At 36.2% G+C, this 27,445-nt stretch overlaps 1 protein-coding gene and 1 pseudogene across 3 annotated transcripts in view; both read right to left on the bottom strand.

Annotated features, from left to right (window-relative positions):
- LOC149422890 (uncharacterized) overlaps nt 1–24,263 on the bottom strand; it is a 41,593-nt gene extending 17,330 nt beyond the window's left edge. For all 3 annotated transcript variants that reach the window (XM_089632335.1, XM_089632337.1, XM_089632336.1), the window contains exons 1-12: nt 24,133–24,263; nt 23,772–23,933; nt 23,252–23,412; nt 22,592–22,835; nt 18,648–18,730; nt 17,706–17,860; nt 16,662–16,814; nt 5,761–5,876; nt 2,238–2,356; nt 854–1,039; nt 530–702; nt 149–255 (exon numbers count right to left, since the gene is read on the bottom strand). In XM_089632335.1, the coding sequence (XP_089488461.1) occupies nt 149–255; nt 530–702; nt 854–1,039; nt 2,238–2,356; nt 5,761–5,876; nt 16,662–16,814; nt 17,706–17,860; nt 18,648–18,730; nt 22,592–22,835; nt 23,252–23,412; nt 23,772–23,933; nt 24,133–24,142 (1,669 nt within the window). In that variant the 5' untranslated portion in view covers nt 24,143–24,263. The remainder of the gene's footprint in view (nt 1–148; nt 256–529; nt 703–853; nt 1,040–2,237; nt 2,357–5,760; nt 5,877–16,661; nt 16,815–17,705; nt 17,861–18,647; nt 18,731–22,591; nt 22,836–23,251; nt 23,413–23,771; nt 23,934–24,132) is intronic.
- LOC149422891 (uncharacterized) lies at nt 7,661–10,417 on the bottom strand (annotated as a pseudogene).
- Nucleotides 24,264–27,445: the final 3,182 nt, after the last annotated feature.

Below are 27,445 nucleotides of genomic sequence, written 5' to 3'. Positions count from 1 at the left end.
GTGATATTGAAGGGTTCTATGGCAGAGCAGTGAGAGTGTTGTCACTGGGCCGCGAGATTGTGTTTTGAAAAGCACCCAAATTACAAATAAAAAACAGAGAATTCTTTATGGCCGTAACGATTGACAAGTGTATTAAATGATTAGTAACCTTGCCGTGATGTTGAAAGGACCTTCCCTTGGTGCTCTTCAGGATTTGAGTTCAAAGGGAATCCAACTCCCATTTTTAGGGCAGCTGCTGTAGGTACAACCATGGCTCTGCAAATAAAAGAAACTGATAAATTCCTGACAATATGATACCGGATTCTACAAGCCAGCAGAAGTTGTAAAAATGATTACGTTATGCGTTTATAGATGCAAGTCTGGTACCCATTTCATTCCACCATAAGGTAGAGTGTACATTCTTGGAATGTAGGTTTGTAGAGGTAGAGGCGGAGAGACGGCCACCAGTCCTTGGCAGTGTGTTGTTGGTCATGCTCCCGACATGCAAAAATATAATTACGTAAGTGTCTAATAAGAGGATAGATTGTACCTTCTGGGACCAGAGTTATTTTGTGGAGGTGGAGGCGGAGAGGCGGCTACCAGCCCCTCCAGGTTAGGCAGTGTCTTGTTGGGACACACTCCCGATATGCATGAGTACAATTTGCTTATGTTCTGCTTAAGCATGGACATTTCCTTATTGACTTCATTGTTTTCTTTTGTAACCTAGAAGAAAATGTACATACACATTACATTGAAGAAAATTCAGAAAATAAAATATATAATAAGTCACTGCTACGTTAAATTTTTATGTTGAATATAAGTTATGTTATGTTAATTTATCGGTCAATCATAAAAGTTAGGTGGTTCTTTATACCCTATCATACTCCTCCCGCAGCTCTTTCTGCTCCTTCAGCAGGTCTGTGTTGGTATCGATCAGCTCGTGGAGGGATCGCTTCATGGTCTCCATGCGGCTGTTCCTCTCCAGATAGTAGCCAATGAACTCCACGCTGAAGGCGGGGGGAATGTGCCACTTCTTGCGTACGTCGGTCAGGGCTGCCAACTGCAAAACATGGATTGTTAAAAAACTCTGTGTGTGAATAACAAAAAGAAATTCAGTTTTGAGCAAGTTGAACTAAGATCCTGAACAATAAATTGAGATAGTGCCAATTATAAACTATTGATGGCCTCCTATCTTCGGATATATGCCTCTTTATTTGTTTATGTTTTAAATTAGAAAATATAGGCCATTAAATAATTCATTTTCACGATTTTAGAAGATCTTTCTAAACTTTCCTTTCTAATCTTACCATGTAAATACAATGAAATATAAATTTAAAAAATAAACAATTCAAAAAAGGCATTATTGTGAATTTAAAATTTAAATATGAAAAATTTGTGTTCCAAAGTAAATCGGTAGTTGGAAAATTAAATTTAACAAATCGAAAGAGTTTTTTATTTTATATTTCAAGAAATTTGCGTGATGAAGTATAAAAAAATATTAAAGAAGCAAAATTATTTTTATAGTAATTATCAATAAGTCACAAATAATTGGCAAACTTGCCTCAAAAATCGGGAAAAAATTAGGAATTAAGTCGTATGTTTTACCATTTTCTATTTGAACTTGTTTTAATACTCACCGTAAGTCATAAATCCGATATTGTTGACAAGAAAAACACACTAATCAAACATCCCCGCTTTTGATTTATGCAAGATATTAATATTGCCAATAAGTGTTTTATTTTATTTTGCAAAGTTTAGGCTCAAATGTTTAAAAGTTTTATGACCATTTTCTAAAGAATTTAATTTGTTACATTACACAATAAAACCGTAACCGAAAATAGGTTTGTAATTAGGAGATTTTGAAATTTAAAACAATTTTCATAGGCCTGATACTTTTTTCTTGTCTTACAAAAAGAGTTCAAAAATACAATAATCAAAAAACAAAAAATACTCGATTATTTCAGAGGTCGAGATATGTTTTGCCAGCAGCATTTAATTAAAATATTTAAAAAGCGATCAAATTTTAAAAACAAAGTAATGGTATTGGATTACTTTGTAGTGCTTTGCCTCAATGGATTTTACTAGTAGGTTCACCGACGACATATATATATATAAGTGACCTCCCAGGTAATAGTTGTCTACATTAGATTTTGAGTAAGGTCACCGTCTACATTAGATTTGGAAGACGCCAGGGAATACAACGCTAGTAGTATATTATTCTGGCACAATGAGGACAGAGAGCATTGGTAAGAGTATACCTGAGCATCTTGCATTTCCAAGGCGATGGTGTCAATTCCCATGAGACTAGCTTTGTGAAGCAGTTTCCTGCAAGCCGTTGCACTTGTTGGTAGAAGTCTGGGCATTTTCTGTGTTGGCACTAAAACAAAAAGAGAAGGTTAGAATACGTTGTAAGTTATTAAATACATCATTTGAATTTCGATTTTGTTTTCTTGATTTATTGTAAATAAATAAATCAATGAAGTGGAAATTATCCTGCTTCCCGACATCCAATCGAGTTGAAACTCGGTAGATGGATTTATTGTCAATGACAATGCATTCTATCAACTTTTGTTGGCACAAAGCACTCTTTTCAGGGTGAAATGCCTAAAACCAAAAAACTTTTGTTGGCATTCACATACACACCTGCCTCTACCATGCCTTTCTCTTAAATTTAATGAAATTATAAAAATTTACAACAGTTTACTTAAATTTACTAAATAAATCTCTGTAGTATCCAATTAGGATTTGGCTTAAGTCAGGGGTGTCAAAGATACGGCCCGCGGGCCGCATGCGGCCCTCGGACCCTATCAATACGGCCCGCGAGCCGTATGCGGCACTCAGGTCCCATCATTACGGCTCGCTACCACGTGACAATATTATGTCGCGGAGGACAGAACCGTACTCTTTCATTGTAGATTTTAGATATTCAGAGGACAGTCGATGCCTACACGTGTTTAAAATTGCAAGCGATTGATTAACAGTGTAATTTCAAGAGACGCGCGCATCGGACGCGGTGCGCCGTGCACCGAGCGTGAGCGTAACCTTTTCTCTTACGCCGGCTGGTGGCGCTGGTCTGGTGCACGACTCGTACTCACGACGCCCCCTCCCCCCCGACCCCGCACCACAAGGGTCGCAGTTGCCGGTCGCCGGCGCAGTCAGATTCATAAATGAACCACTCACTAGATCAATATCTTCGGGTTTTTCGTACTGAGCCCATGGGTCCTAAAGTTTGCCATAGATAAAAGTCTGTAACTGAAAAATATACGTCACTACACGACATACTCACCATCGACTAGGATAGAAACTATAAAAAGGCGTAACCATAGACAATATAATTCTCATTCGGAGCCAACCCCATTGGCTAGCCTTAAATCGACCAATGACAGCAGCCTATAAACATGCATGAAGTGCGCATTGGTTTGTGGAAAATATACGTCACACGTCAGCCATAGAGATTACCGTGTCTTTTTTTTTTACCCACTTTTTTCTCAGAGTTATACCCCCCTGGTCAGATTTAAGCCTTAGCATCGAGCGGTCGCGTCGAGTGTTTAAATTACTTACGTACTCATAGTTTGTTGTTCATTCAAGTTCTAATATTGGTACGTGGCATAATGTCGCAAAAACGTAAAGTTGATAGTGAGTGCAGAGTTTTTCAGACAAAATGGGAAATCGCATATTTTTTCATGGAATGGAAAGGTAAATCACTTTGTTGATTTGCAATCAAACAATTGCTGTTTGTAAGGAGTTTAATTTAAAGAGACATTATGATTCGAATCATAAAGGAAAATTTGAAGGTTACACTGAAAAGATAAGAATGGACAAACTATTATCTTTAAAATCTAACCTTCACGGCCAACAGTCGATATTCACTAAAGCTAAAACTGAAAGCGAAGACGCCTTAAAATCCAGTTTCATTATTGCATTAGAAATCGCCAAGAGATCAAAACCTTTCACTGATGGTGATTTTATTAAAGAATGTATGTTAAAAGTGGCTGAAGTTTCATTCCCATCACAAAAATCAACCATTCAAAATATTCCGCTGTCAAGAAACACTGTTGCTTCAAGAATAAGTGATTTATCTCAAAATTTGGATTCCCAGCTAAAGGAGAAAATTAAGGAATTTACACACTTTTCGCTGGCTATTGACGAGAGCACTGATATTATTGATACTGCTCAACTTGCTGTCTTTATACGAGGTATTAATAGTAACTTTGAAATATGTGAAGAACTATTGAAGTGCGTTCCATTGACAGGCACCACTACAGCAAATGATATTTATTCTGCTATTGAGCATTTAATAGTAGAATATGAACTCGGCTGGAATAAATTTTGCAGCATAACTACGGATGGCGCCCTGCCATGGTTGGCTAACATTCGGGTATTGTGACTAAATTAAAACAGAAAATATCAGAAAATTTTGTGGGAATTCACTGCATCATTCACCAGGAATCACTCGCATCCAAATATTTAAAAATGGACCATGTCATGCAACCGGTAATTAAAATAGTAAATTTTATAAGGAGCAGAGGTCTAAATCACAGGCAGTTCAGGCAATTTTTACAAGATTTGGACGAAAAGTATTCCGATGTACCTTATTTCACGGAAGTTCGTTGGCTCAGTCGAGGGGCAGTTTTGGAAAGATTTTTTGAGTTACGTGACCCTATTCAAGCTTTCATGTTAGAAAAAGGCAAGCCAATTGATTATGACAACGACTGGTGGCTTGATTGTGCATTTTTGGTAGATATGACAAAACACATGAATGACCTCAATATAAAGTTACAGGGTAAAGACTTGATCGTCACTCAAATGTATTTGCATTTACAAGACTTATTATACTTATTATAATTTACAAAATTAAGACTGTGGGAAATTCACATAAAAAACCAAACACTCGATCATTTCCCTCATGTGAAATCATTTGGCACAGTAAACCAGACAAAATTGGATGAGTATTCTCAACTTTTGCTGAATCTGATCACAGAATTTAACAGTAGTTTTGAAGATTTTCGCAAAATGCATAAAATGGAATTCCCACTTTTCAACAATCCATTTACTTTTGATGCTGCACTGGCACCAATTCATTTGCAAATGGAATTGATAGATCTCCAATGCGACAGCATTGTAAAGGATAAATTTAAGGAAGTTAATGTTACTACATTTTATACACAATATTTCAAGAGTTTGAATAACTATCCAAGTTTATGAAATCATGCGGCACGTATCCTGTGTATGTTTGGTAGTACGTATTTATGCGAGCAGATGTTTTCCGTTATGAAAATAAATAAAAACAAACATCGCTCACGGCTTACAGATGAAAATCTCCAATCGATTCTAAAAGTAACTATGACGAATATGAAACCCGACATCAATGAACTTGTCAAAAACAAGAGAAGTCAGGTGTTCGGCTCAAGATAATTTACCTTGTTACCCTTCTTTTTAACTTACTGAATTTATAATAAATAGGTATCTAACTAAATAAAGATTTTAACAATTAAGTATGGGTTTTATTTTTTAAATATTGAGTCCGGCCCGCTTACACACGCCAAATGTTATAAACGGCCCTTAAGAATATCCAGTTTGACACCCCTGGCTTAAGTGATAGCGCCGTTTACTCATTTTAGCAGTCCATAGAGAGGAAGGTTCAATCCTTAGTCAAACCAATTTTTAATATATATTTTTTTAACAGATTTTTAAAATTGTTGATTTTTTTAAATAAATTTTATTGCAAAAGAATAGAATATCTAAAGTAGTATTATGTATATAAGTTGTATAATAACTTACCCCAAGGCGCATTTTTGGTTTCTTTCATGGCCAAGAACTTTTTTCTGTATTTGACTAATTTTCTTTGAGTTCTCAACTGTGTGGCGCTGTCAGTTTTAGTTTCCAAATCAACTTTCCTATAAAAGACAAGATAAAAAAGACATTATTTAATGTTTTCAGGTATTTCATTAGAGTTGCTACAAACTAAGGCTCGAGGCGCTAATATACATAAACCAAATCACCCCATCTGAAAAATTTTTACAGAACACAAACAAAATGGATAAAACATGGAATTATTTTTATCTAAACTTGATGAGAAATTAGAAAAACAAGCGGAAATAATAACTCATTCCGTTACTAGAAATTTGATGGAAGCGCTAGATGAGAAGATGAAAACAATTATTGAGGAAAACAATATCCTTAAAAATAAAGTTTCAGAACTAGAACAAAAACTTAAAGCAGTAGATAGAGAAAAACGTAAAAATAACCTGGTGTTCTTCGGAATGGAAGAGAAGGGAAAATCTGAAGGAGATCTAGTAGACTACATTAAAGACCTCATAGTAAACACGCGTGTACAGAATAGGGAAACAAAGCGAAAACCCGAATCGTCCGGTCATAGCCTCTATCACGACCCAATGGAAAAAACACCTTATACTCAAGAACAAGACAAACCTTCCGCCAGGAATTAATGTGAAAGAAGACTACTCGAAGGAAATCCTGGAAAAACGAAAACAGTTACAACCTCAACTAGAAGAAGAGGAAAAGAAATGAAAAATTGCTTACATAAAATATGACAAACTAATAGTGTTAAAACTGAAGGATGACATTAGCGAAAAGCGAAAAAGAGGAACTTCGGATTCTCCTAAGGGGCCGTTCAAGTATTACGTAAGCAGATTTATTACAATTATTTACCCCCTCCTCCCCCTTGTCACCAAAAGTAAGCAAAGCTCTTACCCCCCCCCCTCCCGTGCTTACGTAAAAATTGGTACCTATATGCATTTTTCTGTTTTTTTATTGATTCATAAGCAGCACTTATAAAATAGGATAGAGGACTTTAATGCACATAATATTCATTTAAACAAACTTTATTGACACAGTATTCAACATAGAGTAAGGTAAAAATATTATAATCTTATTAAGTACATTACGAACAAAACAAACTTCTTTCAAACTTTTGGTATACATATTAATTCCAATTAACAGTCTTCAGTCCATGACACCCGAATCCATGATTCTAAGTTTTCGATTACATTGGATGTTTGCTGCTTAATGTTGTGTATCTGCTCACTTTCATCCGATTTTGGAAGGTCTACATCGTTCTCATCAAACCATTCAACATCTTGGTGCTCTAAATTTTGAATAATGCACATCAGTTCATTAGCACGACGAGCAGCCACTCTTATAGGCCTAACTTTCAGATCGGTGTGCGTGTTTACTTTTTTATGGATCTTCTCGATGTGACGATTGAGTGACTTGACTGAAGCATGATAAAGACCACACGTTTTGCATGTTCGACTTGTTAGCTTCAATTTTACCGTCGGACAAAAATAATCGTAGGGCATTTGTAGGAAATCTTTGAGTGAAGAATTTAAGCGTAGAACTAAATTGACTGGAAGATTGAGAAATTGCCCTCCATCATCCAAAACCAAGTCATCAACTGTTTGTTTTACTTTTACTGGTGGTGGAAGAAACCTGTTGTCTAGTAATCTAAATAGGCCACTTCTTGGACGACAGCATTCAGAGTTTCTACATTTTACAATTTGAAGTAAGTATTGGCTTTCACGCACATGTTCTGAATACCATTTAATGTCTGGAAAATCAGGAAGATCTTGTTCGCCCGGCCCAACATATTTTGCAGTAACATGATAGCCATCAATTTCCATTGAACTCCAATAATATCCAATAATAATGAATATCTCAGCTAACACATTTCCTGCAAACTCGAAATTGGATCTTTCCAAATGCTCATTAATTGTAACGCCACGTTCATCCAAATGAGACCCAAAATGGTCATGAGGTAATATCAAACCAGCCAGTTCCCGACTTAGAGGAGCCATTCTGCGCTCTACTCTGTTATATGCACTTCTGCCAGGAGCATTGGTAGCTAAAAATAATGCATCGAGATTATATCGCTTAAAGTGTTGTATAGCAAACCCTATAACTTTTTGATAGCGCGGATTTTCATCTGGCCCTCCATCAACCGTCATGACTACCACTGGTTTTACCAATCCATGGTCAGTTTTAGCTAATGCTTGAAACTCTTCAAGTTCGAGAAGCGTCTCGAAATCCTGAGCATGAGTATTAGCAGTAGATGAACTATGCTTTCCACTTCGAATCGCGATGTATGTTGGTCCAGAATATCCAACGGCTTGCGGTTGTCCTAGCATACTGGAATTGATTTTGATACCAGCATAAACTGATGGTATTAATTTATGCCGCTCAGCGATTACCCAGTCGTGATCAGGCAATTTGATTCTATATTCCATGTGCATTAGAAGAGGTGCTTGCTTATTTGCCGCAGTTACACCAATAGGGACGCGAGCTTTATCATCTTGAGATATGAAAAATACTTGATCTGGTCCAAGTATGGATGCTATGTTCTCCAAATAATGGATTGATGTTTCAGCGAAATTGCTATCTAAGTGGAGTTTGTGGTGATCAGTCTGAGCCCGAGTGAGCTTAACAGGGACTGTCGATACATGTCTTCGTCCCTCTGCAGAATTAGATTTTCTGGGAATCAAACGAAGATATGTCCCACTTCGACTAATGTCAAATCCTATTTTACGAAATTCTTGTGTGAGTTCATCAAGAGTTTTTACACTGCGAATAGATTCCGTTCGTCTTCTATCATCTGCTGCACTCCCAAATAAAGCAATATCCGCAATTGTTTTCAATAGTAATGGTTGATCGTTTTCTAGGCTAGGACGTCCCACTGAATCCCTCAGGGATAGTTTTTTTTTATTTCTGGATTTTCATGACAAATATCTTCTAACTTTCTTTTCATACCATCTCTGTGTTTCTTCTGGGCAACTGCGTTTTGAATCTTCCTGTTTAAAGACTGTTTCGCTGTTTTTAATTCTTCACGTAACTTAATGATCTGTTTATCAACTTCACGGCTTGGCATAGTATCTCTGGCAGAATACAAAACATTCAGATTTTTGTCGAGTAGAGAAATCTTATCTTTCATAATTTCCTGAGATGGTTTTGCTCTCGGCTGTTTATCTATATTTTCTGTGCTTTCGCATTGTTGTTGTGATTCCACTCCGGATTTTAAATCGTCTTCTTTCTGTTCTTTAGAATTTGAAGTTATAATTTGTGTTTTTTCTGCAGGCTTACAGGTTGCCTAAAAATTAAAACATACTATAGGTACCTACTGATAATGGTTCTCTTATGAACCTTCGTATACCCGTGTCAAATAATGTAACACGTATACCCGCGCACGGTCTGTGAAACCAAGATTCCTAGGTCCATTTTAGAATGGTTTAAGTAACATATTATCACCAAATTAAGTTTACTTGTGGTTGAGAATGTGTTAAAACATATCAAACAGAGTTTGATAGAAAATATTTGTTTTTATTCGCAAATAACATTCTTTTATTTCATCTCTATAGTTGGAATCAAAGTCATCCTCTTCCGAAAACCTTCTCATACGTTTCTCGTTCATTTTGAAGATATACAATGTTCTCTAAAACTAATTATAAATTTAATATACATCGAATAATAATACTAAAAAATAAGAACTACATATAGATTGTACATACAAATTACTTAGCGAAAGCTGTGACACCTGTACTCGTATCGGTCTAACAGACCGATCGTTGTCGTGTACGACTACATGTGTTGTATGCACGAACGCTAGCTCCGCACCGAAATGAAATTAGTCATGAATTATGCAACTAGCCCGTAGCACTGACGTCTTTTCTTAAAAAAATAATAAGCCAAACGTAATTTAATGCGCGGGTATGGGAAGGTTAAGCTACAAAAATATAAAGGTGTGACCAAAAAGGGTCGTTACATACACACTTTAGTGAGTACATTTAATATGTTTAATTTAATTTATCACTCACCTTTGAAAAAAAACCTAGTAGATTGGATTTATTCTTAGTCGCTGCTTGCAATTCTTCTTCAATTCTCTTAGAGACAATAATATCAAGTTCCTTGTCGGACTTTGCTTGTAACTTATAATTACGCCACACTTCGTTAACTAACTTCTGTACATTTTGTACTTTTGTATTTGTATGAGATTTTTTTAGACTTTCGAACAATTTTTGGTATAACTTGGATTTATCTATTTGAAACGACATCATAAACAATTCAACTTTGGCGAAAGAGGATCAATGGTAACACAAATATTTTTACTTGCTTTGATTTGCTTACAACACGTCAAATCGTCAATCGTACTGAAACGAAACAATAGATTGATGGAAGAAATTATGACAAGTGAGTAGCGCGCGGTAATTCCCCCATTCGCTTCTAAGCGAGTACCTAAACGTATTAATTATTTGTGGGAATCCCCGAATATGTATTCGATTTTCAAACATAGACAATGTGTGGGTTGCCAATGTGTAAAAAAAAATAACTACTGCTGAGCAGTGCTGACGTAATCACTATCTCGACCCCCCCACCCCCCATGTCATCAAAAATAAGCAAAGCAAAGACCCCCCTGCCCCCCTATAGTGCTTACATAATACTTGAACGGCCCCTAAGTCATCAGCACAGAAGAAAGTAAATACAAACAAAATATCAAGCAATCCTTCACAACCTCTACCCAAAACTAGCATGAAAGAGACCAACAGACCTAACATACTGAACTATGTCAACCGGGCAAGTTCTGACCCACAACTAAATGCTCCAAAAAACTAATTACTGTCTCGGAAGATCGGAAACAAGGAATATTAACACCAACCGAAATTGACAACCAAAACCAACCAACAAAAAGTCTCCCAATTCGGCTGGTCCCCGCGGGAGTTATAGACCACAACCCTCTAACAACAAGAAGAAACAAAATACTCAATATTGCAACATTAAATACGAGAACAGGTCCCAATGGAAATTGTTAGAGGAGGCCTATGCCAAGAGGCAAACTGAGCTTCGGTACATATTATAACAAACAAAACATTTCTAATATTAATATACCTAACAGAAGTTCAGAATAAAAGGCTTATTATTATTATATATAAGGCTCGAGTCTTTGTGGTTTATTCTAGAAAACAACATGGCCCCTGGCGGAAGATTAGGTTGCTACAAACTAAGGCTCGAGCCTTTGTGGTTTATTCTAGAAACAACATGGCCCCTGACGGAAGATTAGAGTTGCTACAAACTAAGGCTCGAGCCTTTGTGGTTTATTCTAGAAAACAACATGGCCCCTGATGGAAGATTAGAGTTGCTACAAACTAAGGCTCGAGCCTTTGTGGTTTATTCTAGAAAACAACATGGCCCCTGACGGAAGTTAGAGTTGCTACAAACTAAGGCTCGAGCCTTTATGGTTTATTCTAGAAAACAACATGGCCCCTGACGGAAGATTAGAGTTGCTACAAACTAAGGCTCGAGCCTTTGTGGTTTATTCTAGAAAAGAACATGGCCCCTGACGGAAGATTAGAGTTGCTACAAACTAAGGCTCGAGCCTTTGTGGTTTATTCTAGAAAACAACATGGCCCCTGACGGAAGATTGGAGTTGCTACAAACTAAGGCTCGAGCCTTTGTGGTTTATTCTAGAAAACAACATGGCCCCTGACGGAAGATTAGAGTTGCTACAAACTAAGGCTCGAGCCTTTGTGGTTTATTCTAGAAAACAACATGGCCCCTGACGGAAGATTAGAGTTGCTACAAACTAAGGCTCGAGCCTTTGTGGTTTATTCTAGAAAACAACATGGCCCCTGACGGAAGATTAGAGTTGCTACAAACTAAGGCTCGAGCCTTTGTGGTTTATTCTAGAAAAGAACATGGCCCCTGACGGAAGATTAGAGTTGCTACAAACTAAGGCTCGAGCCTTTGTGGTTTATTCTAGAAAACAACATGGCCCCTGACGGAAGATTGGAGTTGCTACAAACTAAGGCTCGAGCCTTTGTGGTTTATTCTAGAAAACAACATGGCCCCTGACGGAAGATTAGAGTTGCTACAAACTAAGGCTCGAGCCTTTGTGGTTTATTCTAGAAAACAACATGGCCCCTGACGGAAGATTAGAGTTGCTACAAACTAAGGCTCGAGCCTTTGTGGTTTATTCTAGAAAACCACATGGCCCCTGACGGAAGATTAAAATTGCTACAAACTAAGGCTCGAGCCTTTGTGGTTTATTCTAGAAAACAACATGGCCCCTGACGGGAGATAAAGATCTAAATAGTTTTTTATTGTTATTTTCGGTAAACATAAAATAATTTAATATTTTTAGTAGGTACCTACCCATAATTACTGAGCCAAATCTAAGAAACAAACATTCATAAACACTAAATATAATAGCAAACGTATTGGATTCCCCCCAGAAGGACAAGTATTATTATTTATGTAAACACTTTAATAAAAAAAATATCCGATGACAATATTATTTATAAGCACAACATATTTTGACCACTCAAATTTTCTAAAGAATTGCCTGAAGTGCTTAAACCTCACTTACGATTATACACTATTATTGCTAGCCATTTCCTTATCATACTTAACGGAACATAATCATATTTCACTATCAAGTTTCCCAATGGCATAAAATATGAAAAAGGAAAATTACAAATCGCATAGCAACACATCGTCAGCGATACTGCAAATCTGCATAAACGAAAATTGCAATACCGCGTAAGTGAATTAAAATATTTAGAGGAACAAAAAACTTTTTTTTCCAAAAATACTTAAGATTTTGACTTGTCAACTCTACGTGTTACTCATTTCGGTCCGGCGTATCACTCAATTTAGTTATTTACCTTATAACTACACAATCATGCAAGGTATAACAATTGCGCAGTTTTGAACTAACTAAAATTATTATTAGAATTATGAGATTTGCTACTTAAGCGTAAATGAAATAAATCATTTGTTTTTTTTTTCACACAGGCGTTAAATTTTCATTTACTTGACAAATAAAGAAATAATACGTACATAAAGTTATCTTACTAATTTATGCTTGACATAAATATTATTAGCTTATTTACGCTCAATTGGGGTAGATGCAATCAATTTTTTTAACAATAATAAATTAGTAAACTAGTTAATTGAATTCATAGAACACAAATTTAAAGAAAATCTTGCTTCACAAGATAGTCGTAAAGCCTTACAAGAGAAATACACATTTTTCGATACCTGGTCTGATTGCAATCGCTCGATTGCAAGTGCTCACTAAGAAAAAAATTGTGAAATTTAGTTCTTGCAAATGGTTGAACTTTGTTTTGGTGATTTTAAGTTGGAAATCATGTAACAGATTTAGGCGAATGTCCTGCTAGTTGGCGAGACTCTTGGACGTCTAGGTAGAGTTAAATATTCTCCGTCAAATGCTATCTACAATCAATAGTTTCGTCAGGAACTGTATCTCAGAACCCACATTGTAACCACATTACCACCCACTGAACGGCCTGGTCTGATGGAATCATAAATCAAAAATCGTTTATCAGAATAATCCTTGAAAAACGTGTGGTTAACGTGGACAGCTTCATAAGATTGTGGTTTTAGTCGTGCCTCTCGACTAAATCGAAACGTATTGACTCGGCAAAAAGATCTCCCTGTTTGTGAGCTTTCTTTCGATTACGGAGTGCACAGGTCACATTCCTTTTGTGTGTGACCCATTTGTAAATTGTTTAGAAATTGACATTTTTTGCATTGGCTGTCTCAAAACTGCATTAGAAACAACGTTATTCCTGTTTTGTGCGATGCAGCTATCTAAGATAGTTACCAGTTTCAGATCATCATCGAGTAACTTAGAAATATAATCGATGAAAAATGCAGCATATGTCGTTGCTTTTAAATCAGATTCCATTTCATCAAACAAATAGAACATTACATTATTGATTTGTCTTTAGCTGAATCTTTGAGCTTTGCATGGTTGTTGTAATGATCTTCAGATATGTTTCCCACTTTATAAGAACAGCATAAGTCATGCTCATCTTTCTTCGGTTTGAATATGGAATTATTTTCTCGAAATGGTGTTTTTTTTGTGCTCAAGACAAGAAAGGTTTAAGCACCGTTTGAGTAGTTCCAAGACAAATGATTTTATGAATATGGCTTATTTTAACCCAATCGCTGCCATTTACGCGTATCGGCGTACGAACGATCCGTGCCACAACTGCCATCTACGCCGTATCACGTAAATCGCCAGTATGAATGTTTCGAAGATGATATTTCTAAGTTCTGACGGTAGATGGGGCTAAATATTATTTTGTAAAATATTATGAACTGTTTCTTTGCGACATCTCTGGTAAAATATGATAATTTTAATTGTTTATACTACGAAAAGCAGCATCCAAAAAAGGTCAACAGATTTCTTGACGCAGTCGTTTGATTCTCCCGCCATCGCAGCGTCGTGTGTGTGGATGTCACGTGGTTCTTATTACGTTCGCTGTGGTGTGGTTCTAAAAGTTTTTTTAATATTCGGTGAAATGTGGACTTGAGTTTTTATTCCCGAATTGAGAATTTAGTTTGCGTATTTTTTTAAAATTTAGTTCGATATTTCTTTTCGTGTGTACTTTTATACAATCATTTTTGAATCTTTATTTTTAATATCCCTAAATATGTCAAGACGCGATCTCAATGAAGAAGAGATAAGAGAATTCGTCCTCGATATTGACTCTGAAATTGAGGAGAGTGATGATGACTCAGATATTATAACGCAACTTAGTGACAATGAAGATGAGCCTATGGAGACTGAAGTTACCCAAAGAACTTCGTCAGGAAATTGGACTGTGAATTCCGGAAATTTTAAACCAATCATCCATCAATTTAATGATTTTCCATCTGGAATAATCGCGACCCCATTATTATCAGAAAATTCCCCGGAAATAAATTTTTTTGAACACTTTCTAAATACAAATATAATGGCCGAAATTGTCAAGGAGACAAACAAATATTATCAAGCGACTATTAGAAATAAAGTTATTTCTGAACATTCACGACTTCGCAGGTGGAAAGATACATCAGTTAATGAACTCTACATATTTATTGCAGTGACAATGCTAATGACCAGAAATAAGCACCACACGATAGAAGAGCACTGGTCGAAAGATCCCCTTCTGACAAGTAATATATTTGGCAAGACGATGGCAAGAAATCGTTACCAGATATTGCTGAGTATGCTGCATATGTCAGACCCTGATTCTCAAATTGCTGGTGACAAATTAAATAAAATTAAACTTCTGGTCAATCACACTCGAAAAATGTTCAAAGAAACAATGGTGCCATACGAAAATCTTTGCATTGACGAGAGTATTATAGAGTTCAAAGGACGTCTTAAGTTTAAACAATATATTCCATCCAAACGCCATCGGTTTGGAATAAAAATGTTTATTTTGTGCGACTCGAAGACAGGTTATATTTTAGATATAATTATTTATTGTGGAGATGGGACGGATGTCACTGACAATCAATGTCTTGGGGCTTCAGGAGCTGTTGTCACCACTATGTTAAATGACTACCTCGGAAAAGGCCACAAATTATATGTAGATAATTGGTACACTAGTCCAATATTATTTAAATTTTTGCATGACCACCAAACTAACGCATGTGGAACGGTGCGAAAAAACCGTAAAAACATGCCAAAATTCAACAAATTGAAGAAAGGGGAAATTACTTCTCAGTATTCCGATTCACTGATGGCATTAAAATGGCACGACAAAAGAGAAATTCACATGTTAACGACGCTTCATGATGATAAAGTTTCTCCAACTGGGAAAATAAATTTTAGAACTGGAGAAGTAATTTCGAAGCCAAATTGTATTCAAGATTATAATAAAAACATGGGCTTAGTAGATAAAGCGGATATGATGATAACTAGTGTAAATTCGCTTAGAAAATCAATTAAGTGGTACAAAAAAGTTTTCTTTCATTTAATCGATTTATTTTTACTGAATTCGTACATTATGCACAAAACCGTTACTTCCAAAAACATTACTTTTCCTGATTTCCAATTATATGTGATAAGACAATTATTAGAAAAATATCATACTACATCGCACCCTGAAGTTGGTCCATGTACGTCACAAGATGTGCCATTACGGTTATCTGCCAAAATGCTAGTAAAACATATGCCGATACCTATACCCGCAAAGGAAAAAACCCAAAAACCTTATAAAAACTGTTATGTTTGCTCTAACACTAAACTTAGACCAAAAACAAGAAAAGCGACGAAGTACATGTGTGGCGAATGTAACGTACCGTTATGTGTTTGGCCATGCTCAACAATATTCCACGAGAAAAAAGAATATTAATTTTAAATCTTTAAAACATCGTGTAAATAAAATGTAAAACAATTTAGTGCAATATCAAATATAAAATGTGAAAAAAGTTGGAGAATCGTTGCCGACTCGATACAATCCATAATGACTGTGAGTGTTTATCTTATATCTCTTTGTTTATTTGTGTTAGTGAGTCAGCACTATGGCGATTCACCGCACTCAATTATTCTGTCGGTGTTTATTATTTATGTCGAAAATACATTACGGGACACACTCGAGGATTCAAATATCTTATCAAGTATGTACCAAAGATATCAGTAATGAGCATCTAGTATAAACAAAGCCCTCAATGGCAATGGGAATGCCGTAAAGATTAATTTAATTGAGAACTTAAAAAAGACTGAAATAGCTTGGCGTGTCGTAGTTGACAGAGTATATTGCTTGGGCAGGCATTGGGTTAAATATTAATTTAATATTCTGTAAAGATGCATTATTGCATGTTTGCAGTAAACACGTTTTTTAAATTGGAATCATTAAATTCAATTATGTATGTACCTTTGTTGTGTCCTTAGTTGTAGAGCGAGCCAATTGCGTTTGCGTTTCCTGATGAGAGTCTTGTCGGAGTGCAGTCGGCAGTGAGCGTAGAAGGGATCAGCTTGCTCCACTTCTTCAGAGTGGGCCTCGGCTAGCAGACCCTCGCGCTGTCCACTTTACAGTAAAAAAAATGCAAATTTTATCATTTACATAAGGTGCATAATATACTGAACATTAGGTTGAATTGGAATATTTTAAAAGAATAGCTTAAATTCTAAAGAATAGAGAGGTTTAATATCATCGAAGTAATTTTCATCTTACATACTTTAGTCTGGAAACAAATCAAGGGATCTACATTTGTACCAATGATTACACATTGCCCATAAAACATTTTAACGATTACGAATCGAATGGCATTAAAATATTGTTTTGGAAAATTGTCACATTTGCAGTATGCATTTTTTCCTGTACGTCTTACATTATTTTTCCTGTACGTCTTCATGTATGTCTTACATTAATCTTTCCCCTTATCATCAGTTATGCAAACTTGAATTTGTCACCCCTTATGATATGAGAGTTTTCTTCTTTCTTATCATGAATACTAACTTATCCGCACCACACATTGCTGTGGTTCAGTCTGTCTGTGCAGATAGAGAAACAATAGCGTGTGTTGCATTTACGTCCAACAGATGACGCTGTTTTTTAAAAAGCATGTTTTTACCCGTCACAGATAACATCTAGATAATGTAGGTATATAAAAACACATGCATATTTGGATGCAAAGTTGAGTCAAAATTTCAAAGCAATCGGTGAAGAAGTTTCGGAGATTTAAGATTTTGAACAAATGAACATTTACATTGTTATTTATATAGATAGAGCTTCAAATTGTTATTGAATAGCTCCGTACAGGGGCCTACTAGGTTCATGTCTTTTATCTAGTGCGTAATAAGTGGTAATATATATTTTCTTACTCTATTTAACGCTACTAGTCATTCTGGTATTGCTGAAGTGAATTTGCATTGATAGCTGGATCATTTAACATTATAGGTGAAAGCAAGAAATTACCAGGTGACATGAAAGTAGGTCCTGCACATTCCTGCGTCACAACCAATGCAGATGCCAGTCCGGGAGAACATCTCATCTTCACACAGGCAACAAGCCCTTGCGCCCCACCGGCTGTACGCCATCTCAAACAGTGTGACTCCACTCAGCTTTTCCACCTGAAAGTTCATTAACACCCGTGAATATTAAATTAACAACAAACAATTTTAGAGACAGACAGTTGAAGAATTGGAATGATTGCAATATTAACTTTGCGACAGTGTATTGGTAGCGAAGGTAAATGAAATCCAAATTCAATTCACAATATATAGTAATGTTATGAAAACTACAATGGATACCACAGAACAGAAATAATATTAAGTTATCAAAATTACAATATACATGTTACATCCACCATAAAGGTTTGTCGCACACATATGACCACGGCACCAAATCAGCATCGCTTCAGCTTGAGCCGTTCAGAAATCGTTGTATGAAACTGCATACTGCAACGCACACTAATCAACATCGTAACTGCATCGCCTCGCTTGGGACAAGCTAGTGAAATGAGGTGGGGCGGTGCCGATCCGATGCTGAGCTGATTTGTGCGATAACCTTAAAACATAGATTTCCTGGGCATGCAGAAACACTTATTGTGACAAGAAATCACTGTAAAAATCATAAAAAATCAAGTCACAACTAAAATTTTGATTGAAGACATGCTTTTACTACAAGAACTTTTATATTTTGACATACAAAATATTGACCACATGCGACATCTGATAATTTCCCAAGCATGCAACTAATATATATAACACATACAACTAAATATATTATTGTTAATTACACTACCAAAATGCACAAGCGTTAATGAAAGTTAAATTTGTAATAATTTATAAAGCAATCTTGTGGTATTTGGCAGTGCAAGACTAAATAAAGAAACCGGAGTATCCATACATGATTTACCTCTGAGAAAGCAACTCCGGGAACGTAGAGAGCACATACGAGATGGACCCAGGCACCTACTTCTGTTTCTTTGAATATTCCACCTAAAATGATATGCACACGATTAGCTAAAATATTACCCATTACAACATCAACTTAATTTCCTGTTTCCCCATTCCGTTTCTGCACATTTTTGCCAAAGTTTGTTTTATGCTTTCCATTCTGTTACTTTTGTGTTTTATTTTTAAGGTTCCACCATTACCAGATTACTAGAAGTCAACATTTTTTTTTTCAGCGCAGAAATTCTGGGACTAATTAGGTACCATAACATGTACTTCTTTTTGCCCCGAATACTAATAGACATTTCAATTTATAACTTAACAAGTACAAAAGATTGTTGTCGAGGCAGTTCAGTAAAATTATGTACATAGTAAAAATAATAAAAAAACTGTACAATAGTAATATAAATGTTTACAATTTTATAAACTATTCCATTTGATCTCTGGTGTGTTGAGGTGTTGTTCTTGTATTGTTTTGTATTTATTTTGCTTATATAATGCACCTGCATAATGTTGATTGACTATATGATCATTTGTGGAAAAGTGTGTGGAAGGGTTTAGTTTTTCCTATGGGGAAGATTTAACCCGGACATAAAATCGGAAAAATGTAAAAGATCCTAAAAATGGCGTTAAAAAATATGGTCACGTAATGGATTCTATGTAATGTTTGTCGAAATTTACGTAAAAGCTGTATATTTTATGTAATTTTTTTAGAATCCACCAAATTAATCATAAACACCAAAACGAAATCAGACTTTGTTTCATTGAACGTAGAAATGGGACATGTAAAAACATACTACCTTTTGATTAAAATAATGAATTAAAAAATATATACTTGTTCGACCGTCGTATTTAACTTACTAAATAAGATAAATTAATTATCTTGCTTGTTCAAAATATATAATTTTCCAATAATATGTAACCATGAAAAAGCCAATCAAAATTGTGGGATACCACAAAAACGCAATAATGCCTACTCTAGAGATCAAATTCATTTTTTATATAATCTAAATAGTAGAATTTAACCATTCTAAAAACTAAATACATAATTAAGAAATTATGTTTGAGACAGTCTTACATTAATTAATCGCCTGAAATATCCATAAAAATTGAAAAAATCTCCCGAATAAAAATAAATGCTGCCGACGGGAATTGAACCCGCACCTTCTGATGTCCGGTCAGATGCTCTGAACCACTGAGCTAAATCGGCTTATTCCCAACCCGCCAAATAATTCAATATGCACGATAGATTAATATTTTTTAGATTAATAAGTGTTTAGTGAAACATTATTAAGAGTTTGAAAGACCGGCAATATGAAGATAGACTCAAGGAACTAAGATTACCAACGTTAAAAGAAAGAAGAGAAAAGGGTAACTTGATTGAGACTTTACAGTTATAGACATTATAGTTGGCCCGGCATCCAAGAAATCTTCACCACCAACAAAAATATAATCTCCGCGGACACTCAAAAAAATGAACAAAACAACTCTTGCATCTGATCCTAGGAAACACTTCCTTGTAAATAGTTTAGTGGATGCATGGAACAAACTTCCACAACATGTCATCGATTCTACTAAATAATATACAGTGAAAACTCTATCTATCGGTTTTAAAGGGACCTATTGAAATAAACAATGAATGAAGAGGACAAAATACAAGGAGATACAATCCAGTAAAGATACCGTCCTCCCAATCTGCATAACCATTGGTAGATTAAAATTATAAGAAGAAAATAAGTTTTATATGTAAATATGTATTTATTTAAAAAAATACAAAGCTAAACAGAACCAATTTAAAAAAAAAGTTTATTGCATTGTAAATACATTATCTTTCATCGACATTTGTTTTTTTACTGTTTTATTTCCGCAAGTAAACAGTATATTTTCGGCTTTGCAAATGATATTCTTTTCGGCATCAGTTATTGAGTGTGCGTAGTAGAAATTTTTCAATCTTTCAAAGAGTGTGCATGCTTCTGAAAATGAAGGTACAGGCAACGGCTCTTCTTCATCAATATCGACCTCTTTTGTTGTCTCCGTCAATCTTGCGTCACACAAGCTTTCGATAGTTTCTATCCCACACGTCGGAATATTGTCGTCGAAAGTAAAAAAATTGTTAAAATTTGTCTGAGTATCTAATCTAAGCAAATCATCTTCAGAAACCTCAACGTGTTCTAGTTCTTCATCTAAAGATTCTGACACTCTATTGTAACCGCATTTGTTGAAACAGTTTACAACTGTTGTCTGTTTGACCTGACGCCAAGCAGTCAATGTGAAATGCAACGCTTGTAGAATGTCAATCTTTAAAGTTGCCTTATTTACTGAAGTACCCGAATCCATCAAACACACAGCCTTCCGCACAAGTTGTTTCCGATAAAATCCTTTGAAACATTTGATAATTCCCATAACTAATGGTTGCAAAACGCTCGTACAGTTTGCAGGATAAAACATAACTTTTACATTCTTCAAAACTGTCGTCTAAGTAGGGTGCGCTGCACAGTTGTCTATGAACAATAAAATGTTTCGTTGCTTTACGCGAATTTCCGCATCAAGGTCCCTTAAAAACAAATTAAAAATGTTTGTGGTCATCCATGCCTTTTTGTTCGCGTAATATTTTACTGGAAAAGTTTTTGTTTTTAAAACACCTAGGCTTTAACGATTTGCCAATAACGAGTGGCTCGCGCATGTCACTTCCATCACTGGTAACGTAAAATAACACGGAGATCCTCTCTTTCGACCCCTTACCACCGTGGCAGGACTCGCCCTTTATCGTGAGTGTGCCGTCGGGCAGACGATTATAAAAGAGTCCTGTTTCATCAGCATTGTAAATATTCCGAGGCTCGTAATTTTCCAACAGTTTTGGAAGCTCATTTATCCATAGCGAAGTTCTTTCTTGAGCTTCTTGTACACAAGACCGTGGCGATCTTTAAAATGACTTATCCACCCGTTCGATGCTGCAAAATCGTTAATGATGAGTCTCTCCGCAATTTGTTTGGCCTTTTCTCGAACAATGCTCCCATCAATTGGAATGTTAACGGCACGAGATTGTTGGTACCAAGAGAAAAGAATTTTCTCCAGTTCGCTAAACTTTGATTCTTTACTGGTTTTTCTAGTTTTCGAAGATTTTCCTCACTTTTGAATTTGCTCCCGAATTTCGTTTTTTTTCAAGAAAATAGAATTTAACGTGGATGCCGCGATTCCTAAACGCTTGGCTATATCGACGCGTTTTTCGGCGGGGTTTTTTTCCACCTCTTCGATAATTTTCAATCTTTCTTGAAGAGTACGTACTTTTTTCATCGAACGGTTCATTTCGAAGATAGTTTAAAAGCTCAAAAAGGATAACTGCACACACTCCACTAAGTTCGGGTATCTAGCGATAACTGACGACAACTAGCGACTGATGGCGGCGACAAACTGTTATTCTTTCTCTCTCAAAAGTTTCACGCATCGTAACGAGTGCCGTCTGGCGCTGTTTAAAGACAGACAAAATATATCAAATATGCGACGTAATTCCTACGATGAATGCGGTAAAATGGTGGACATAGAAACGTTCGATGCGATCTATTTTTGTATGAAAAGAATTTGGACTAGAAGAAATAAACGATACATCCGGGAAAACGATTATTCGAGGAACGATAGATAGAGGTTTCACTGTAAACCAATTTAAAGCTCGATTGGTTTCTCGTTTAGAAGAAAGAAGGGATTAACTTATTTTTAAATTTAAAACAACTTAATTAGTGTTAAACTGCATCAGCAAAAAACTGCCTGCTCATTAAATAATAATGATAATATATATTAATATGTTTAGTGAAACTTGGTGGATAAAATATGCAACTTCCACGTACGGGTAGCCGCCGATGGATAACACAGATCAGATCATAGCAGATTAAATATGTATATTATAATGACCTGTATTGGGGCACAGTTCACACGTTGGATTGATGACCCCCGCCTTGCAAGCCTCACAGAACCAGGGCTCCGTGGAGGCAGAGCTGACCGTGCTGGACTCGCTAGTGACGTCAGAGACGCCATAGCAGCCCTCGTGCACCGTCACGCCGCAGCCGTCGCACTCCACGATCTCGTTGGAGTCGTCGCTACGGGATCCGAGGCACCCAGCGCAGATCAGCATCTTGGCCAGGTCGGCGGTTACACCCTGGATGGATTGAATGAGAGATGGTTATTGAATGAGAATGGCCAAAAATGAACACATATTATTTTTTTTATGTGAATACTACACGAGAGCCCCAATTGCTCCCAGCTGTCTGAAGCCAGTGAGACTATTGGTATCCCAATTGAGTTATGTTGTGAGGTTGGAGGGAGCATGGAAGGGAAGGAGATGGGGAAGAGGAAGGTTGTGAATTACCCAGCTATTCGGATCTGGCTAAAGCCATTTCCTATTAATATATATATATACTGAATATCTACAACTTTGAACACATGTATCACCTTTAGAGCACTGTCCTGAAAGTAACCTAAAGGCTTTTACAATTAATTGATTGAACAAGATTTCCCAGGAATACTTAGAACACATATAGAATTTACAGAATTAATAAGATCCTCCAAATTTACCTTCAAGTCATTGTTAAGTTTGGCTCTCTGCAGCAGGTCATTGACTGTCATGTTATTTGAATTCTCTCCGAGTCCTGACTTTTTGTTCCCAGAGAATTTATTACAACCAAACGAGGAATCCTCCGACTCCTCAGAGTCCTTATCATCATTATTTTTTCCATCTGAAATTAAATAAATAACTAAACATGAGACCATTCATGTACGTTTCCTTGCTATAAGAAAAAAACGATAGATTCTTTTAGGTTATAATTTGTTGGAAAAGGGATAGTTTCTTTTAGGTTATAATTTTGAATAGTTAGCTGATGTTGAATGAAGTTCTTTAAAACCTTTGGGAGTTTGTACGGTAGTGCTAATACATCTTGGATAATTATACGGTATGTGGAATCTAATGTACCTAAATAAAATCACTGATTTTCAAATACGACGGTAAATGTGTATCAATAGAAATATAAGTTTATAATATTATTTGACACTCTAAAAAGTTGTACATATATATATTTAGAGTACACGAAATGTTTACCTTTATCTGCCTCGTCCGAGTCAATGGAACAATCGTCACTTTCCTCAGCATGATCTTCGATCCGAAAATCAGAATCGTCAGAGCTTTCTTCCAGATCAAAATCAAGTAAAGATTGAGCTGTCTCAACAGGCTTTACCTTTCTTTTAGCCGGATCTCTCTCGTCTAAAAATACACAAAAACACCCTTAATACTAAGAAAACATTGTAAATTCAGAATATCATTCAATATCATAAACCATTTGCGATTTAAAATATTATTTCTAGAAAATAACACCGGCTTTTTTTATGACATTCGAGGGGGTAAATATTATAAACATTTGCATTACAGTGATGTAAGACCAACAGGTTAAACAAAAACTAACAGGTACTCATTGTTGACTTGCGAGGAGTTTGCGATTGTCAAATTTCATTAAAAAAATTAGATTTTTTCACTAAAAAATGAGTTTTTTCCATTCAACAGACATTACGCCCCTCACACCGTCGCCATTTTTCTTACCAAGCCATAAACAATTTTTGTCATTGGCTCACCAGAGATTTTATTAACAACAGGGGCTAGATGTTTCAAAGTTGGGCAATAATATATTATTTGTCCACGTAATAAAATATTATCATAATGAATACAATTAATTAATTAATTAATTAATAATATGTTATATCCTACGCAATACTAATTTATTATTGCAAAAAGTATCGTGCAGCCCATCGTTCCATGGGTCATAACGATTAGGAACGGTAAGGAAATAGTAAGAAATTGACATAAAGGGAAGAACCTGCGCAGAAAAGTCTCACACTGGCTGCTCTGCAAACCGTAGCAAACATTACTTTTGTACGTGGCAGCACTCGGCTTGTGTCGCTACTAACTGGACCGTGGGGCAGCGGGCAATAAGAATGAGGCAATATAAAGAATTCCGGAAAATTAAAAAAATAAATGTAAATATATATGAATGTCTTTCGTCTTCTGCAATACATACACGACCAACTATCAGACACACTCACTGACCAATAGGATGCATGATCTGGGCAACAAGTATAGGGGTGCTATTGATTTATTTATTGACTCCATTTATAGAATTAAGCATAATCTATACCAACACTTTGTCGAATCCTACAAATTAGAGTAGCGTTGGTAAATTAGTTTTAATGATTTGTCTTATATGTAGTGTTGTTGTAATTTCTTTTTTACTTTATGTTACTCTTACGTTTTACTAATATTGCTTCATATTTAGTTTTTTTTTTAAATTATTTCTTAATATTTTCTCACTATACTTGTAATCACAATTTTACAATTGTGTATTTTGTACCTTCTTTACAATGGATTAGGTACGTCTATTTACTGTCAGTATCTCCTGTATAATACAGATTTTATCTTATGTACACTGCATCATGTATCACTTCTATGTAAAAGCCTTTTTAGGCTTACATATAAATAAATAAATGTCCACCTTCGAACTTACCAGTATTTCAAAAAAATAACAAAAGTCGATTTTGTACTTCAAATGATTTTTGTGGGATACGCGTGATGTCATATGGTGACCGGATAAATCATCACAATGATAATTCATCACATCTTTAAAAAGTTATATAAATGAAAAGTGATGAAACAAAAACTTTATTAACTGGGTTAAGTAGGTTAGGTTAGGTTAAGTTAAAAAAAAATTTCGTCGTTTCAAATGACTTTATTTCTCTTTTTAAAAGTGTGTTGAATTTTCACCGTGTTAAGTTATCATGGAACCATGTCATATATATTTAAGTTTTGTTGGATAACATCAATTAACGCCAATCGAACTCGGGTCGGTATAAAATCAACAAAACCCAATTTAATTATTTTGCATATTTACAAAAAAACTAACAATTAAAATACCGCCTTGGTGAACCGTATGCGAGTTTTCGTAGCGCAACTTTGCACAAAATTGTTCGAATTCATGCACGCGGCCGACCGATCCGTGAAATATCCCGCCGATAAATTACAAGGCGTTTAAATCTCTTACAGTTTTAACCAATTTTGAAAGGACGCTTTATTAATTCCATATATATTAAAAAGTATCTATTCAGAATCAGCGTTCGTTGATCTATTTGAATATGTGTTTTTTGTCACTCAAGTTCCTCATTGAGACCGTATCGAGTAAATAAAATAATAACATTTACATGGGTAAAACAAAAATTTAATATGGACCGAATGATTTTGTAAATATTTTTACATTAACAAGCGGGAACGAGAATAGAACAAAGACTTCAGCATTTTGTTTAGAAGTATATAAAAAAAGGACGCTTAGATGGTTTGGGCATGTAGAGCGAATGAGCGAAGAAAGGAGTGTAAGGAGAATCTACGATGCAAATGTGAATGGTAACAGAAGTCGGGGACGCCCGAGGAAGACATGGCACGACCAAGTGAATCAGATACTTGAGTCGGGCCATGTCAAGAGTCAGAACAATAAAAGAGTATGTATGAGACGATGTATGAATGTGAATGAGGCAAGGAGTGTGTGCCAAGACCGAGTTGTTTGGCGGTCCGTCCTCTCTGCCTACCCCTGCGGCGAAACGGCGTGATGGTTAGCTAGTTAGTTAGTATATAATAATTATTTTGGAGGGAAATGGATAATGTTGCTAATCATCGCTCATGGCAAAATTACTCGAAATATAATAGTTTATTATAATAATGCTGAAAATAAGACAAGAAAAGAACATATTATTTTTCCTCATGGAGGTGCCATTTAAATATTAGATATATGCCGGGTTCCACTCGGCGCCAGGTCTAAAGAGATATGTCGGGTTCCACTCGGCTCCAGGTCTAAAGAGATATGTCGGGTTCCACTCGGCTCCTGCTCTAAAGAGATATGTCGGGTTCCACTCGGCTCCAGGTCTAAAGAGATATGTCGGGTTCCACTCGGCTCCAGCTCTAAAGAGATATGTCGGGTTCCACTCGGCTCCAGCTCTAAAGAGATATGTCGGGTTCCACTCGGCTCCGGCTCGCGAATTACCTAATAACTCTGAACTCAACAAAGTAGGTACTAGGTACTCTAGACAGGTACCGTTTTTTTCTGTAATATTTTTAATTAGCTATTTCTAAATAAGAGTGTTTACGGGCTCAGGACTCAGGCGGGGGCGGCGTGGATTTGGTTTGTATTAATCTACAGTTGTTTTATTCGGAGATTGATGAAAGTTTGAATACTTGACCTTCAAAGCAAGAGGAAGGTCACTGTCTACACGAGATTTTGAAAAAACCACCCCCACCCCATCCCCTTTTCCCATCCTTCCTTGCAGAATTTTGGCTCTTCTTGATGAAATTTTGCACACTAGACGTTCAAAATGAGAGGAAAATTACCGACTACGCCCGTCGTCCTACGGGTCAGTAAGCAATCGAGTGCTATAAGACCCTGCACAAAAAATTAAGTTCATTATATTAAGGTAACGCTGTGCAGCGCATACCCAATATAAGGGCCGAAACACACTGAGCGTATCTTGCGCAGCTCATTTTACGTCGCGATTCGCGTATATATCACGCTAAATACAAATTCTCCTGCACGACGCGACATCACCGTGCGTATTATACGTCGTTACGCCGAGCGTAATAGGGCCTAGAAGTCTTGCTCGCATCTGGTTGCCTTTTTGCGCCGAAGTGTTTTCAGCGGCTATAGCCATAGTGTACGAACACAAAGAACGCGTGTTTCAGCTTTC

The sequence above is a fragment of the Hesperophylax consimilis genome, chromosome 6, assembly GCF_061612785.1.
Source record: "Hesperophylax consimilis isolate HC1 chromosome 6, BYU_Hcon_1.0, whole genome shotgun sequence".
NCBI classification, from domain to species: Eukaryota; Metazoa; Arthropoda; class Insecta; order Trichoptera; family Limnephilidae; genus Hesperophylax; species Hesperophylax consimilis.
This window is presented reverse-complemented; position numbering and strand designations above follow the sequence as displayed.